We start from the raw sequence: 16152 nt of genomic DNA on the forward strand, positions 1-16152 counted from the left end.
TGATTGATTATGAGATGTTATGATAGTTTAATATTTGACTACCAATATTAACGCATTATAAAATATAAAAATATCAAGAAATACTATCAAGATAAAATATAATAATTATTAATATAATATAATTAATAACAGTACTACATTTATTTATTTTAGTCTAGATGAAAATAGTAATTTCAATAAAATATTTTTGAAGATTAATATTAGAACATTTTAGAAAATATTTTGTTTCATTTATATATGTATATATTACTTTTTAAAAATATAGTGAATATTCTTGATTTAAATTTTTCTAAATATAAATTATGACTATTTGTGAATTTAAATTAAAATATAAAATATATATATTTTATCTATAATATTTCAATCTGAAAAATATTTTTGAAAAATATTTTTATATTTATTTATTTTACCGCAACAGTCTGCAGTCACAAACATTAGTGATAACCAACTTTTTATTTTAAAAGAGGTTCGAAACGTCAATCGTAAAAACTGTATTTAACTAGTGAGACGTTATTTGCAATGACTCGTAAATTAATAAGGGTGGAAATTTCGTGTAAAACTATGTAATGGATGAATGTGGAAAAATGAAACTTAAAGTGGTCTTTAGAAAAATCAGAGCTTGAGGAACTTACAAGTCAACAAAGAAATAAATATGTAATACCATATCTTTAATAGGAGTGTTGACATATTAATTTACTTATTTCTTTCACTACTGCTTTCAAATTTTTTTTAAGAATTCATCTTATCAATAAAACAACAATATAAGATTGACAACAAAACATCATAGAAGTGATATGGACAACCATTCGGGACACCTCTCTCCGAACATTCTACCGATCTCTTTATTGTTTGGGCTCATCCTCATTCAAACCACTATTTACAAAAAGGTAGGTACCATATGGAATAAATCTTTCAAAACCATATTTTCCAAATTAGATTAGTTTTTGTGTAATATTTAAACATCTAACATATAGTATACAATAACGGGTATGTATATACATACACATGTATCAATATTAGTTACTTTTTTTAAAAAAGCCGCTACTAAGTTTCAATATCGTTGAGCTAGACTAGTATAGGTTAAAAAGCTATATTACTACCAGTTAAGATATAAAACTGTCGATGTAGCTGAATATATAACGTCCAGTGAAATTTACATGATTGGAAACATTTTTGTTTTTGATTAATCTAGAGGTATCCCGAATTTATGAAAAAATTCAGACTAATTTTCAAAAAAAGTATAGCTTACAAATAGATTTTCTCTTTAGATATGCAGATAGATCGTAAACATTAATCCATATTTTAGTAAAAAAAAAAACATTGATCCATATTTGTGTTGATATCCAAAAATAATATAATTTAATTTTACATAACAACTGCATCAAATCTAAAATGTACTAGCGTTTCAAACCCTCTTCTTTATCATTTGACCACAAGATCCTAGACATATGATTGCAATTTTAACTAGCAGATCATTTGTGACGATAAACCAACTTCTAATATCTAGACTAAAACTTAGAGCATTAAACTACTCTTTGATGATATCATTCATAATTTCAAGTTGCAAAAACATAATATAATTAAGTAGTGTATTGATGCTTATATATTAATATTTGTATATCAAAAAGGTACGAGAATAATCGTCATATATGTGAACAAGATGTATGAGCACTGCATAAGATAGATCAAATTAAGTTGTCGTGATCGGATGATAGCAATACCTCATTTTTGCATCATAAAATATAATGAATTTAAGTAAAATATTTTATTGACAAACAAACAAAAAACATTTATTTACTCGAAAAGGGAAAAAGGATTGATGATAACTATACGAAGAGAACAAATAATGGAGAGACTTTTTGTTCTGCTTTTCTCGATCTGCCATGATTGATTATATTCTTGAGACTAAACTTACTTATTATACTTAATTGAATAATCTTAAAGAGAAAGTAACGTTTGTTTCTTTAACATTAATTATTGGACTTTGTGTTTTGGATTATCACATAATGATTAACCTATAAGATTATTAAAGCATATATAGTTTGCCTACGGTTAGAGAGAGGATGCTTGCAACATGATAAACAATGTTGTTAATGAGACTGATACAAGACAAATAATGTCGTCTGTACAAATATTGAAACATATACTAGAGGTGGACGTCGGGGTTTCGGTTCGGATCTATTTGAGTTTCGAATTTTCGGGTCAAATATTTCATCCCTATTCGAATATTTCTAAATTTCGGTTCGGATTCGGTTCGAATCTTTACGAGTTCGATTCGGGTTTGGTTAACCCATTTATTGTAGTTTAGAATTATATGTTTTCAAATTTGAACTTTTTATAAATTTTTATTTCTACGAACTTTTTCGAAATTTGTTTTTAAAATTATTTTTGAATTCGAAAATGCTTTTGAGACTATTTCTAGAAAAAATATTTTAAAACTTTTAATATTTATTTTATATAATTTTAAACCTCAATCATAAACTACACTCCTTAACTCTAAATCCTAAGGTCTAGATTAGTTAATCTTAGAGATATAAATGTATATTTACCGCTTTAATGAAACATTTTGATCCTTATAGACTATATTTGTGACCAAAAAAATTTAAAGCTATCCTAGAGTACTTCTCTAATTTAAATCTTATATAAAACTATTATAAACTTACACACTAAGCAAATTAATAAAAATAAATTAAAATATTCATTTATTTTATTAGTATTATATATTTTTCAATTTTTATAATACGAAATCAACAATATGTAGTAAAACTGTAAGAAGATATTTCATTCTTATAATTTCATGATTAAATTTTCTATATACTATTTATGTTTTTATTTTTTTTTCTTCAAAATATAGTATATATGTTATACTATATTTATGTCATAAAATACCATAATATTAAATTATCATATGCAAATAAATTTGTATTTTATACTATAGGATTTCTAATATTTTAAAATCTGCAAATAAACTTTATTTCAAAATAATATGTGCTTCATGTTTCCAAAATTATATATTTTCCAATATATATTTCAAAGAATATACTATTGCTTTTATAAATGCATTCCCATATTCTTTATAAATGATATAATATTACTTTCAGAAGGTATTATATGATGTTGTAAAATTGGTCAATTTATTATTGTATTTACATTTTGACAAGATTTTTTAAATATTTAATAATCTTTATATAATCATATCAAAAATAAAAAATATAATATTATACTTTTTGTGGCTAGTTAAATAAGTAAGCTATATTTAAGTTTATTATTCAATGTAAAGATAAGCATAATCAAGTTTCTAAATTACTGAATGTATCTAAATATAGCCGGGATAATTTATTTCATTGAGTGATTAACATTCGATTCAGTAGATTTAATATATATTTAATAATTAAAAATTTAAATAAAACGAAAAATTAAAATTCATTAAATTAAAAGAAACAAATAGTATAAATTTATTATTTCAATTTTTATCAAATTAGACTAATTTAAATAAATTAGAAAATTAAACTAAATAAAAACTACAAATTATTAGTTTATAATACTAAATTAATAAACTTAACTAAATGCAGTGAAAATATATTTTTTGTTTTTAAATAAAATAGTTTTGAAAAGTTATTTTTTCTGTGCATGGCACATGAAGCCATCTACTTGAAATAAATAAACATATCATAATAAAGTTAGTTTTCAGAAGTATTTTTATTTAGGTTCTTGTATAATTTCTTCAAACCGACAGAAGTATTTTTTGTATGAGAGAAAGCAACCATTTTCATATTAGTTGAAGTTTACGAATTACTCTAATGGAACATAAATACAAATTTAAGCCTTAAATAAATAAAAAAGATAAATATCAATTTACATACAGGAAAGTTTTTTCTATTAATATAGTTACGTGCTTGTAAAAAAATTGTAATATAAGTTAGTTCTTTAGGTGGAGATGTGTATTTATTTAGGTAATTTCTCTAAACCGACTAAAGTCAATTGTATTTTTTTTTCTGAAGAAACAAACAAAAATAACACAAACTCGTTATGTAAAACGTGGTTATAAACTTCGGAATTGCCGACAAAAAATTGGAAGGCTTTGTCTGAATCGGATGGCCGTCAAAGATGTTTGAAAATAACAGGATCAATCAGACAGTTCGAATCTTGAATATTTCCCAGTTTTCTCAATACAAATAAAAAGCCGTGGACCCCGTCAGACGAACTAGTCTGCTAACTCATCATAATACAAAACAAGAATATTGTCGTCTCGTCTTATTAAAAGTAAAAACGCAAGTGTTCAAAGACTACTCTTATTATTTAAACTTCTTCTCATCATTTTATGTGAAGGGATCAGATTTTCTAAAATACATAAACCAATCTCTCAAATGTAAATGGCCAAGAAAGAACATAAGCGAGAACAAAACGTAAGTCTTGAGACACTCTCTCTTCAGTGTGTAAAGTTACAACTCTTTTACACTTCAGTTGTCGATATACAAAACATCGTCTTTCGATAAGTTCATTTTGCCATTCTTCCTCCTCCCTCCTCTCCTTTGAGCTCCATCAGATTCTCCTCTCTATTAATTTAATAAAATAACCTGAATCATTTACAAAACGAAGTGAAAGCCAAAAGACACGAAGAAAGAAAAGAAGACAAACCTTTCTTAGGACAAAAGAGAGGTACAGATATGCAGCTTCCCATTCATCTGCTGATAATGTGCCTGAAAGAAACAAGTTGGTCAAAAGAGTTTATGTTTAAACAAAGAAACAAAACGGGTCATATGATCAAACAAAGACTTACTCTGATCTTGGTTACCATCACCCAGAGCACCAAGCCTTCTCATGAGTTCTACAAACTCAGGTTTCTTCATATACTCATGGACAAACTCGTGTGAGTTCTTCACAAACACCAACTCTAAATCATACTGTTCAAAAGTGTGAATGTAAAAAAAAAAAGTTTCTAAGCTAAGCCTATGAATTGAAACAACAAGAGGATGAAAATGATTACCTCTTCGGCTAAAGACTTGAAGACGTTAAAGGGCACAATCCATTCCGGACAATCAACAGCATCCTACCAACCAAAATTTCCATGATAACCTCTAATGTGTATAACCTTTGGTAAACTACTAAGGGAAGGGTGGAGAAAAATTGAAGTACCTCGAGATGAAATACGTATTCAATACCAAAGGGGCTGCTAGATTTGAACTTCTGAAGCATACAACGAGAATCATCATTAGAATAGGAGAAGAGGAAACTGTCTGCTAGACACGACAGTTAAGAAGAGAAAGCTAACAAGGGTGGTTTTAGTACTCAAGTGACGAAACGAGTATCACCTTTTGGGAATGCTCTTCACCAAAACGAATCCAGTATACACTATTACCAATCTCCAAACCTTCAGCTGCGTATTCAGACAACACAAAGAACCCAAATTTAGTTTTGCCAAAACCAAGAATCAAGTGAAACAGAAAGGCTAGAAAAGACAACTCGATGCATATAAGATCAAATTCTAAAGCAAAGAACCTTCTCTGAGTTTTTTGATAATGACATTGGCATCTGGCATTGTTCCTATAAAGACGCCACCGGGACGAAGAAGAGCTGAGACATTCGCCAAAGCTCGCCGTGCACGTGCCTCAGTAGTCCAGGAGTAATGCATAGCAAACTACAGTTATCAAACAATGGCTTGGCATATTTAGAATCTTCAACCACACCATTAACCACATTTCACGTATAACACTACTCGCATAAAACAAACTTAGATGTATCAATCGGAATAACTAGTAGAGTCCATGACCAGTGTAACCAAATATGTTCTGTGAAGCGAAACTTATACTTAATCTTGAGGAAACAAGTAGAACTGAAACAAAAAAAAAGGAACCTGGCAACTGCAGATATCAAAAGGGGCATCCTCTTCAAGAATCTTGTCTAGTTGTACCTGAAACCATTGAGTTTTTGAGTTGGCAGTTACATCTGCATCTGATAGTATCTGTGTCTTAAACTACTACTCAAGGAGCAGCTTATACCTCGAAACAATCGCCACATAATAAACGGGAGGGAAAGCTGAACTTCTTACGACGTTGGTGATGGTCTGCGTCACCATTATAACGCGTCCGACAATCTTCAATCTAGATAATGCAGAAGAGATAAAAGCATGACACCATATGTATAGAGATCAAGATAAAGCAGAAGAAGGAAAAAAAAATAAATAAAAGAGATTCAGCGGGGGTCACATACCGAGCCTTCAGCTATATCGATTCCAACATAGTAACCAATCCTTGCCTTGTCCCACTTGATCAAATCACCACCCTGGTAGACAGTTAACAGCAAATACAATTGCAAAATCAGTCAGGTCTTTAAGAAACATAAACCACTGACATGAACAAATAAAAGACAATAACCTTCCCACAGGCGAGGTCTAGAACAGCGTCGTCAGGACGAGCATAGAGCTGGATCAACACACTTTTGATCTGTTTTTGCAAGAAGAAGCAAAAAAAATCAAATATCTTTAAAACACACACAACAAGTAAGAAGTTTGGATGAGAGAATGAAGATGTTGTGGAGTAAGCACCAACCCAATTGTTGAGTTTCTTGAGATGAATGATGGGACTAGCTTCTCTCTCTTCCAGAGTTTGGTTTGTTCTTCGACTGTAATGATCAGCAACTTTGCGTGCAAAGTTCTTTGTGGAATCATCTTCCAGAAACTGAGAATCACCTGATCATCTCAAACCAAAACCACGAATCTTAGAGCATTAAGCTTTACAACTATTCAGCAAAATCACAAGAACATAAACAAGACAGCAAACACACAAAACAGTATTAACTCAAAAAATCGAATCAACAAGAAAACGAAGAATCCAAGTTGTTCTCGAAAAGGAGGATACCTTCGGGGTTTGATTTGAATCTGGAAGAAGGAGGAGGAGTAGAGCTTGAAGGAGATTGGGAGTATCCTCTTTTCATAATAAACAGAACCTCTCTCTCTCTCTCTCTCTCTCTCTCTGTGATAAGGAGGAGGAAAATTGGTGTTAATAATAATTAAGAGAGAATCGAATCTCTGTTTGTTTGTATTTTCGCTCTGTTCGTAAAAGAGGAAATTTCTGACTCTGTTTTACTTGCGGCTGCGCCTTTGTTTCACGCCGCTCTCTCTCTCTCTTCTTCCTGATTTCTGAATCTGACCGGCCAAACCAAAAGAAAATTAAAAAAACATCGATTCCAGTGAGGATCGAACTCACAATCTCTGGTTTCGTAGACCAGCGCCTTATCCATTGGGCCATGGAACCTGTTGTTAGTTTCTTCACCAGAAAATATAGATATATTAAAGTATAATACATTAGATCAGTTTATAGGCTTTGATAGTAAATAGCAGTTCCAGTGCATGATTCTTCTAAGTTCTAAAATGGGAACCGTTTTTTTTTTTTTTTTTTTTTAACTCTTGAAAATAAATAACGAGGTTGAAACAGAGTCACCACCACAAGAACAAAATAAAAGCAGAGCCTCCCAAATGAAAAAACAGAACAGAAATAAAAAAAACAAGAGCAGTGCCTGAAACACCAACGTCCCCATCAAACCGGTCCCTCATATAAGCGAGAGCACCAAAAGAAACCATTCGCAGCAGAGAAGCCTACGACCTCCCAGACCTCGTGCCTTCCTCCGCAAGTAAACTTCTCAACCAAGTAGGACTACCTTGTGCGACATATGACTGCAATCTTCTCTCTTTAGTCACACTCCTTGCAATCAAAAAAGCCGCCTTATTTGCTTCTCTCTTGACAGAACAAATCTCCCACCCAGCAATCATGCTCAAGACATTCCTTATCTCCAAACCATATGCTCGAAAAGCAGGCCATGCCTTTGGTCTATTCACCACCCCTACCAACTCATAAGCCTCCACTTCAAAAGTCACATTCTGTAGTCTGTGGTGCGTCATACTCTCTATCGTCCATATCATCCCCAGACGTCTGGCCTCCACCAAAGACTCAACTCCATTAAAAGCACGTCTACTATGTAGCATCGTCTCCCCGTCACCGTTTCTAACAATCCAACCCACCCCAACCAGGTTCTTTTCTTTAGCCCAAGATATCCCAACATTACACTTCAATCTCCCTTCCCTTGGAGCAACTCACACCTTATTATCTCTGTTAGCCCCAATAACTTTGTTTCTTTTGTCACACTCTTCCCTTTCCAAAGCTTCAGTCCATCGCTTTGAATCCTCAAAACACTTTGCAACAGTCTCCTCTGCCTCATATTCTTTCCCTTCAAACATAAAAGCATTTTTATTTTTCCATATCATCCATAGAATCCACGGGAAGCTACAACTTAGAGATTTGGGAACTCTGTTATCTCTTCGAATGTCCATCAAATAGCTAAAGTTCTCATGTAAAGATCTGTTTTCAAAACCTCGTGGAGGAAAAGGAAAGCCTGATGTCGCCCATATCAAACGAGCTGCAGGACAAGTAAAGAGTACATGGTTAATGGATTCACCTTCCTCCCCACACCTCTGACATCGAGGATCCACATCCATCCCTCTCGTCCTACACTCATCCGTGACGGCTAAGGCATTTGAAAGAGCCTTCCACATGAAAATCTTTAGCTTTGGAGCCGTGTTCACCTTCCATACCTGACTTATCAAATCATTTAGAGAAGGCTTGCACTTAGCAGAAACACGAAGCACAGATACATCTAGACGACAAGCAAGCCAATAACCAGATTTGACAGAGTAAGCTCCCCATCTATTATGGACCCATTCATATGAATCTTCCATACCAACTGCAGGCTTCATCTTTAATATTAGCTCAATATCACTCGGGAAAAACAACTCCTCCAATTTTCCTCGGTCCCAAGCTCTGTTTTGAGGGTTTATAAGATCACAAACTCTCAAGTCAAGATCGAAGAGTATTTGTTTTCTCATCGGAGCTCTGGGTTGGTCCACAAACAACCACTTATCAGTCCATACATTCATCTTCTCCCCCGAGCCTACACTGTGACGAAGTCCCTTCACCAGTAACTCTCTACCAAACAGAACACTCCTCCAAGCATAGGATGGCCTATATCCTATTGTAGCATCTAAAAAAACACCATTTGGGTAATATCTGCTCCTCACTACACGTGCACAAAGAGACTCAGGTTCCATAAGCAACCTCCAGCCTTGTTTAGCCAAAAGTGCCTGGTTAAATTTTCCTAGATCTTTGAAACCCAAACCACCATCCTTCTTATCAAGACACATCCGGTCCCAAGAGACCCAATGCATTTTGTTCTTCCCCTCTTGTGCATTCCACCAAAAATTGGCCATTGCACACGTTAGGCTTTTACAAGTAGACTTGGGTAATTTGAAGACTGACATCGCATAGACTGGCATGGCCATTGCAACTGATTTTAGTAGCACCTCTTTCCCACCAGTTGATAAGAAGAATGCATACCATCCATGGAAACGAGAGGTCATCTGCTCATGAATATACTGCAGCATATCAACCTTGGAGCCACTGAAACATTCTAGCAAACCCAAGTATTTTCCGGTTCCTCCTTCATTAGTGATTCCTGTGATGTTTTTGATCATCACTTTCATATCCTCACTGACCTGTCGACCAAAAGTTATAGCCGATTTGGCCAAACTTATCACCTGACCAGAGACTTCCTCATACCACTTCAGGATCTTGCATACAGCAGTACACTCCTCTGCATTCGCTCTTAGTAACAGCAAGGAATCGTCGGCAAAAAACAAATGATGAATGGCAGGCCCATCCTCCGAGAAGCTAATACCCGTTATCTCTCCTCTTCTTTCAGCCTCATTCAAGCGATGTGATAAACCTTCTGTGCACAGATCAAACAGGAAAGGGGAGAGAGGAACCCCTTGCCTAAGACCTCTACTTGGCAAAACCTTCCCCTGTTCTTCTCCATTAATAAGAACCGTGTAAGAGACAGACCGAACACATTGCATAATCCACCCTCTGAACTGAGCATGAAAACCCAATGCTGTTAACAGACCTTCCAAATAAGACCACTCAATGCGATCATACGCTGTAGACATATCAGTCTTGATGGCTATAAACTCTTTTGAGATCCTATCATGAGTTCTCAATCCATGTATCATCTCATGAGCAATAATAATATTGTCAGAGATTAACCTTTCAGGTACAAACGCAGATTGTGTCGGTGAAACCACCTGTTCCAGTAAAGGTTTAAGACGAGCTACCAAGACCTTTGCCACAATCTTGTACATTACAGAACAGAGACTAATCGGCCTCAGGTCCACCATCAAGGTCGGATTAGTTATCTTTAGTATTAGGCAGATTTGTGTCAAGTTCCACTCTAAAGGAAAGCCACCAGAAACGAAAAAAGCCTTGATCTCTTTCGTCACTTCCTCACCAACAATGCCCCAATATTCTTGAAAGAAAAGCCCATTCATACCATCATTGCCTGGTGCGCTTGACGCTTTGATAGAGAAGACTGCAGCTCTGATTTCATCATCACCAACTTCTCTAATCAGTTTTTGATTCATATTCGTAGTGACTCTAGATGAGAGCCCTTCGAAAAATCCCATGATCTCAGTAGGCTGTGTCGATGTGAAAAGCTTCTCAAAGTACTGTGTTGCAGTTCTCCCCATCTCAGAGGTCGTCAAAGCCTCACTACCATCCTCATTGATAAGCTTAGATAGTTGGTTCCGTTGTCTGCTAGACTTAACAGAGGCGTGAAAAAAACTTGTGTTGTAATCACCAACCAACAACCATTTATCTCGACTCTTCTGTGCCCAAAAGTCCTCTTCTTCTTTGAAGGCTTTACCAATCTCTGACTTCAAAACAGCAACTCGATCCCAATACGGCGCTAAAGACGAAGATTCAAGTTCCAACTCATGTCTAAGGAAATTCCTTCTGAGTTCCAAAATGAAAAGCTATTTCATTTTTCTAAATTAAAATAAAATAAAACGAAGTTGAAAGAAGAAATGAGAGATCCAATCAATCAATCTGAATATGTTAAAAAAATTGAGCTAGAGCAGAGAAGATGTACACGTCCACCAATTAATTCAATCTATCACGAGTTAACACTTCATGAAGTTTTTACATCAGTCATACCGTCTTCTTCCTTTCTCTCATGTGCCTCTTCTTACAATCCAAATGTTGTATGTTATAAAACTTTCGTCTTCTCCACCTTTCACTACCTCCCTCCTCCATAATAAAGTTTGTAACGACGACCCTCTAAAATCTGTTTTTTTTTTAATTCCTCTGTTAACACCGCATCACTATATAGTCTAATGTCGACTTTGTTAGGTACTCTTGAACTTTTTCATTTGGTTTCTAATTTTGCCACAGACCTTATTATACAAGTTTTATTCTCAGGGCATCATCGTTGTCACCTAATGCAAGGATTCCTCGAACATCTTCACTTGAGAACAGCTCGGCATATCTTCAAATTCTCTAGTAGCCATAGCCTCACAACTCTCTAAGGCGGAAGAACATAAACGTGCTTTTACAAATCGTGGCCGCTGGAACCAGCTACGTTCAGTGGGAGAGGCAAAGAACTTGCTTCAATATATGTTCAACTCTCTTGCAGAAACAAGGTGCCTCCAATTTCCAAGTGACACACCTCTAACATCAAAGAGAATATATTTCAGGCAGAAAAATTAGTCTTCAACAAGTGTGTTCATGACCTTTCTTTGTGATCATGTGGGTGCCAAGCTTCTTCTTTAATTCCTTGGTTTCTTGACTCAATTGTTTGTATTTCTGCTTGCTGGATAAGTTGGTTTCTATTTTCTCTACAACGGAAAAGGATCCTGCAAGGCATATGAAACTCCTTCTCGTGATATACTTTTACTCAACTGTAATTCTTATATCTGCTTTTTCTCTAACATACTCATTTCTTACGTTGAAGATAATACCCCAGGCTATTAGATAAACTGCCAGATCCTATTAGCAGGATTCACGGAAGTAAACATCAGTACTCCCAAACAGATAACTTCTTGCCTTGACCAGTATATATTGTTTGTCTAGGTTGAGGATTAACGGTAAATCTTAAATTCTCATCTCATCTTCGTCCCATGTTGCAAAGTAACAGCTTTCAAGGGGAAATTGACAGAGCTTATTTGCAAGGTAGAACCACATCGTTCATCTTTTTGAGTCTAAAACAGTTTGCACTGTTTTGTGCTGTTTTTTTTTAAGATACAAAAATTTGGTAATAGTATATTCTCCACTTCTTTTGGCATCCGCAGAACATGTTTAACAACATTTAATAAAATAAATAAGTTATACTAAAATATCAAATATTATAATTGAAGGTTTACATTTTTAGGTGTTTTAAAAAATCTAAAATATTAACTCCTAACGCATTAATGGGTAACAAAATCATCATTAATTTTGTAAAAGCTTTTCACCTTTCAAAAGCAAAGACTTGCAGGCAAAATCACAACACTTGAATACATGAAGAGAGCAAAACAAGTTAGACTACAAACAAAACCGTTATTCTTTCTGCCCCTAGGATCTCCATGTCTCCTCCATATCTAATCTTTCTTCTTCTTTTAACACACTTGATCTCTTCCTCTGTTATTCTCCGCCTCGTGCATCCCAAACATTGTATCATACATGGGCTTGTTCAACGTCTCCGGCAAGTAAAACGCAAGCCCACCTCCCACTAACCCACAAACCGCAAACACACCAAACGGCAAACCCTCTCCTAAAACCACCACAAACGGCGCAAGAATCGCTCCCATTTGAGCCGCTTGAGTCGCGCAACCCAGCGCAGCGTTCCTCACCACCGTAGGAAACAGCTCAGCTATATATATAAACAGGAGATTGTACGTTCCCGCCATTCCAAAAATCCCCAAAACACCTGAAACCATCCTAACCGTTTTCCACGGACCGACACCTCCTACGACGAAACCGGCGATGCAGAACACGCAGCTGAACCACTGTGTCCCAATGGTTAACGGTTTCCTCCCGTACCGGTCTAACAAAACAGCTGTAATGGCGAACGCTGGCATCTCCGTGACGGCGTTGAGGAAGACGTTGAGGTAGAGATTGGTCTTGAGGTTGCCTACGTTGAGGCTTAGTCCGTAGTATACAATAGAGACCGTGAAGCTTATCGCAATGGCTAAGATAAGTCGTATCCGCGTAAGAGGAGATTGTAAAACGTCTTTAAGCGATCCTTCGACCACGTTATCATCCCTCTGGCCATCGTTGCCTTCCTCGTCATCTAGAGCAAGAGTGACACCAGCTGGAATATGTCGGCCGTTAGTTTTGGCGATTGTATGCATCAGCTCCATAGCCTCGTCTACTCTGCCTCTAACGAGATACCATCTCGGGGACTCGGAGATAAACGGGATGACGATGAGTAGGAAGAAGAGAGACGGTAAGGACGACACTATAAAAAGCTCTCTCCACGACCTGAAAACGTAGGCAATGCCGGAGAGAAGCGCAATGCCGGCGGAGAAGAAGTAGAACGTTGACATTCCGGCTACACCGCGTTTGCTTGGTCCTACCGGTTCTGTGGCTAGTACAAAAGCGGTTAGACCGACACCACCGGTGCTGAAACCGGTTAAGAACCGGAGAGCCACGTAGACCCAGTAGCTTGGGGAGAAAGCGGTCGCGATACCAAAGATTGCGTTGATGATGCAGACAACTGTTAGTGAGCCTTTTCTTCCTAGCTTCGAGTCCGACAGGTGTCCGAATACTCCCGCACCTGCAGATAGTAAAGTTAGTATAAATTTTCATTATGACATGTTTGTAACTAACTAGAAAACGTGATCATAAAAGTATACAATAACATAACCCACAAAGTTCAATTACTTAGGGACCATAACATATGCATGGTACAAAAACAAAAAAGTGAAGTGCTTTGTTATGTTGGACTAGTGGCTCACAATCTTTTTTATTGATATGATAACGATATCTTAGCGTCGTCGATATTTGACTAGTATGCAAGTGTAATTGGATATTCCTTCAAGTTCGGATATCCTGTTCATTTATATAATTATAGAGATTGGATATGCCAAAACCAAACAGGCTCTTTCTAAGAACTAGTCTAAACATAACCCACAGATAACAATTACTTTTGATTTTTCTATCATAAAGCCAATATAAAAGTCATTACTATAATGCTAACTTTATATATGTAGTCCAGATAACCGTGTGGACACGTTTATTTAAAACGGGAACGTGATAATTATCGTTATCGACAATGTTCACTACTTTAAACACATTTGATAGACATTTTTGAGCAAACAGTGAGATTTTATAATTTTCTTACAAAATAGAAGAAGATACAGAAAGATGGATGAAATGATGAGTGATGGGCATAAAGAACCCAACGAATATATTCCAGGCACGCACGACATGCCACGAACTGGATATGCGTTCAAACTTTTCAGTTCTAAGTGAATTAAAGAAAAGAATAATATTATGACTTTTATATTAAAAAGCCAACAAGATAAAATATAATGTGACTCATTTGTCAGTCACACGTATATCATATACGCATACAAGTCTAATGACTACAAGTTGTAGTCTACAACTCACTTTGTTGTCGTTATATAGTTTTGTTTATTCTGCCGCAATACACCCACCGTATAATTCAAATTCTTTCTGTTATTTTGCGGTAATCAAATTCAGTTTTTTGTTTGTTTGTTGATTGGGTCAATTTCGACCGATTAAAAAAATATGAGTAAATACATTATTATCATTCATTCTTTTTTATAAAAAATATGATATATATCTTTACACTACTGAATAATATTGTTTTCCCAAAATTTGGATAAATCCATTAAAAGAGTCTTGATCAAAAAAAAAAATCATTAAAAGAGTCATGTGAACGGGGCACGTGGTACGATCCTGAAGGATCCAGATTCCAGCGGCAAACGTGGTCATTGAAGTGCTTTAAATCTTGTTGGTCCATTAGTTATTAACTATTAAGTACACCTAATTATGTCAATCTATTGATTAGTTAACAGAGCCTCAAAAAGAGCTAAATCCGTTTAAATAAAGAAATATATCAAAATGATATCCTTTATATATACACCTATCACATATAGTAAAAACATTTTAATACTTTTTGGTTGAATATGTGTTTCCAAAATTGGATTATTTGAGCTTAAGTTTATATCCTAAAAACATTAACATATATTCTCAAAGTCGGATGGTATTTTTATTTTGATAAACTTGACGTGTATTTCATTTTCGACAGCTGTTATTTTCTACTTTTTTCTAAGTTTTACGGAAAAAACGTTGTAGGTAAAAAAAAAACTTACCGATCATGCATCCAGCGAAGAAGAGGGCTTGAACCAGACCGATCTTATACTTCTCGCCGCAAACCAGCCCCCACTCCGACACCGTGGAGCTTCCTTTGCCTTCTGACCATTCCCATAAACCCGGATCCATATCGCAATTCGAAGATCCGACCGGACAATCCGACCCGACACACCTCCAGTTCGGTTCTTGATCGGCGAATATCATCACCATGGTGTGAAACGCCTCTAGTGCCCAGGCAAGACACGTCAGCACGAAGTGCTTCATCTGCCACCGACCAAACTCGCCGCAATATCTCTGTAACATATCGTCTATGCATAATCTCTCCACTTCGTCGGCTGCTTTCTTAGCCGGAGTATCCAGCAGCGGTTGCCGGACGTTGTTAGATTCCATATTTATTTAGAGCTTTGTGTTGTTTACAGTGTGTTTTGTTTTGTTTTGTTTAGGAGGCGTTGATTTGTTTGACGCAAAAAAGGAGAAGGCTTCTTTTGTCGTATTTATATTAGAGAGGTGTGTGGAGGATGAATCTCTTTTCGCTGGTTGTTATCTGAAAACAGAAAAGCCAAAAAATATTTTTTTAATCACTTTATGAGTTGTCATATAGTTAAATATTTCACATTTCATATTAATTCAGTTTCTAATTTAGAATTGAGCCAGGGTCGATACAGAATGTAATCTATATTTCGCTCGTTTATATAAGCGTTAAGAGTACTGGACTGTATGTATGTGTGAGTCACAATAATATTCCCGGCTAAATTGTTCAACCATATAACAAATATATTTAACATGATACCACATAAAACAAGTACATCGTAACAACGTTTGCTAGCTAAAAGATTCCATTGATCAACAATGATTAAAAGTCACGGACCTGAAGAAACAGAGCAATCACAAGAAAAACTCCACTGGGACTGTGAAGAGAACGTCATTCCCGCTAATTTCTCTGCGCAAATGA

General features: G+C 35.5%; 3 protein-coding genes and 1 non-coding gene across 4 annotated transcripts; all 4 read right to left on the reverse strand.

Moving 5' to 3' along the window:
- Positions 1 to 4223: 4223 nt before the first annotated feature.
- Positions 4224 to 7126, reverse strand: LOC108857096 (mRNA cap guanine-N7 methyltransferase 1). Its single transcript, XM_057010176.1, has 13 exons — positions 6858 to 7126; positions 6549 to 6688; positions 6375 to 6443; positions 6211 to 6282; positions 6000 to 6101; positions 5855 to 5911; positions 5500 to 5638; positions 5313 to 5377; positions 5137 to 5187; positions 4988 to 5050; positions 4781 to 4904; positions 4639 to 4700; positions 4224 to 4556 (listed from the first exon to the last, which is right to left on the reverse strand). Exons 1-13 carry the CDS (start codon positions 6931 to 6933, stop codon positions 4461 to 4463), a joined length of 1116 nt encoding a protein of 371 aa, XP_056866156.1. The 5' UTR covers positions 6934 to 7126; the 3' UTR covers positions 4224 to 4460.
- A 54-nt stretch (positions 7127 to 7180) lies between these two features.
- On the reverse strand, positions 7181 to 7253 carry TRNAR-ACG (transfer RNA arginine (anticodon ACG)). Its single transcript has one exon. It is a non-coding gene; the product is annotated as a tRNA-Arg (tRNA).
- A 341-nt stretch (positions 7254 to 7594) lies between these two features.
- LOC108858142 (uncharacterized) lies at positions 7595 to 11389 on the reverse strand. The gene is made up of 3 exons (XM_018632111.1): positions 11340 to 11389; positions 8094 to 10835; positions 7595 to 8000 (listed from the first exon to the last, which is right to left on the reverse strand). Exons 1-3 carry the CDS (start codon positions 11387 to 11389, stop codon positions 7595 to 7597), a joined length of 3198 nt encoding a protein of 1065 aa, XP_018487613.1.
- Positions 11390 to 12185: 796 nt separating this feature from the next.
- On the reverse strand, positions 12186 to 15738 carry LOC108856797 (organic cation/carnitine transporter 4). The gene is made up of 2 exons (XM_018630683.2): positions 15200 to 15738; positions 12186 to 13635 (listed from the first exon to the last, which is right to left on the reverse strand). The coding sequence occupies exons 1-2, from the start codon at positions 15588 to 15590 to the stop codon at positions 12476 to 12478; spliced, it is 1551 nt and encodes a 516-aa protein (XP_018486185.1). The 5' UTR covers positions 15591 to 15738; the 3' UTR covers positions 12186 to 12475.
- Positions 15739 to 16152: the final 414 nt, after the last annotated feature.

This window comes from Raphanus sativus, chromosome 5 (genome assembly GCF_000801105.2).
Source record: "Raphanus sativus cultivar WK10039 chromosome 5, ASM80110v3, whole genome shotgun sequence".
Classification (NCBI taxonomy): Eukaryota; Viridiplantae; Streptophyta; class Magnoliopsida; order Brassicales; family Brassicaceae; genus Raphanus; species Raphanus sativus.

What these genes read in the sequence shown, in the direction of transcription:
- LOC108856797 (XM_018630683.2), bottom strand. Translation starts at nt 15,590, where the DNA reads ATGGAATCTAACAACGTCCGGCAACCGCTGCTGGATACTCCGGCTAAG. An exon ending in CTTCGCTGGATGCATGATCG is followed by an intron (nt 13,636 to 15,199) that starts GTAAGTTTTTTT and finishes TACTATCTGCAG; the next exon opens with GTGCGGGAGTATTCGGACAC.
- LOC108858142 (XM_018632111.1), bottom strand. Translation starts at nt 11,389, where the DNA reads ATGGCTACTAGAGAATTTGAAGATATGCCGAGCTGTTCTCAAGTGAAG. An exon ending in AGCTGTTCTCAAGTGAAGAT is followed by an intron (nt 10,836 to 11,339) that starts GTTCGAGGAATC and finishes TTTGGAACTCAG; the next exon opens with AAGGAATTTCCTTAGACATG. An exon ending in GCTAACAGAGATAATAAGGT is followed by an intron (nt 8,001 to 8,093) that starts GTGAGTTGCTCC and finishes TTGGATTGTTAG; the next exon opens with AAACGGTGACGGGGAGACGA.
- LOC108857096 (XM_057010176.1), bottom strand. Translation starts at nt 6,933, where the DNA reads ATGAAAAGAGGATACTCCCAATCTCCTTCAAGCTCTACTCCTCCTCCT. An exon ending in TTGATATCTGCAGTTGCCAG is followed by an intron (nt 5,639 to 5,854) that starts GTTCCTTTTTTT and finishes TGATAACTGTAG; the next exon opens with TTTGCTATGCATTACTCCTG. An exon ending in TCTCTTTTGTCCTAAGAAAG is followed by an intron (nt 4,557 to 4,638) that starts GTTTGTCTTCTT and finishes TTAAATTAATAG; the next exon opens with AGAGGAGAATCTGATGGAGC.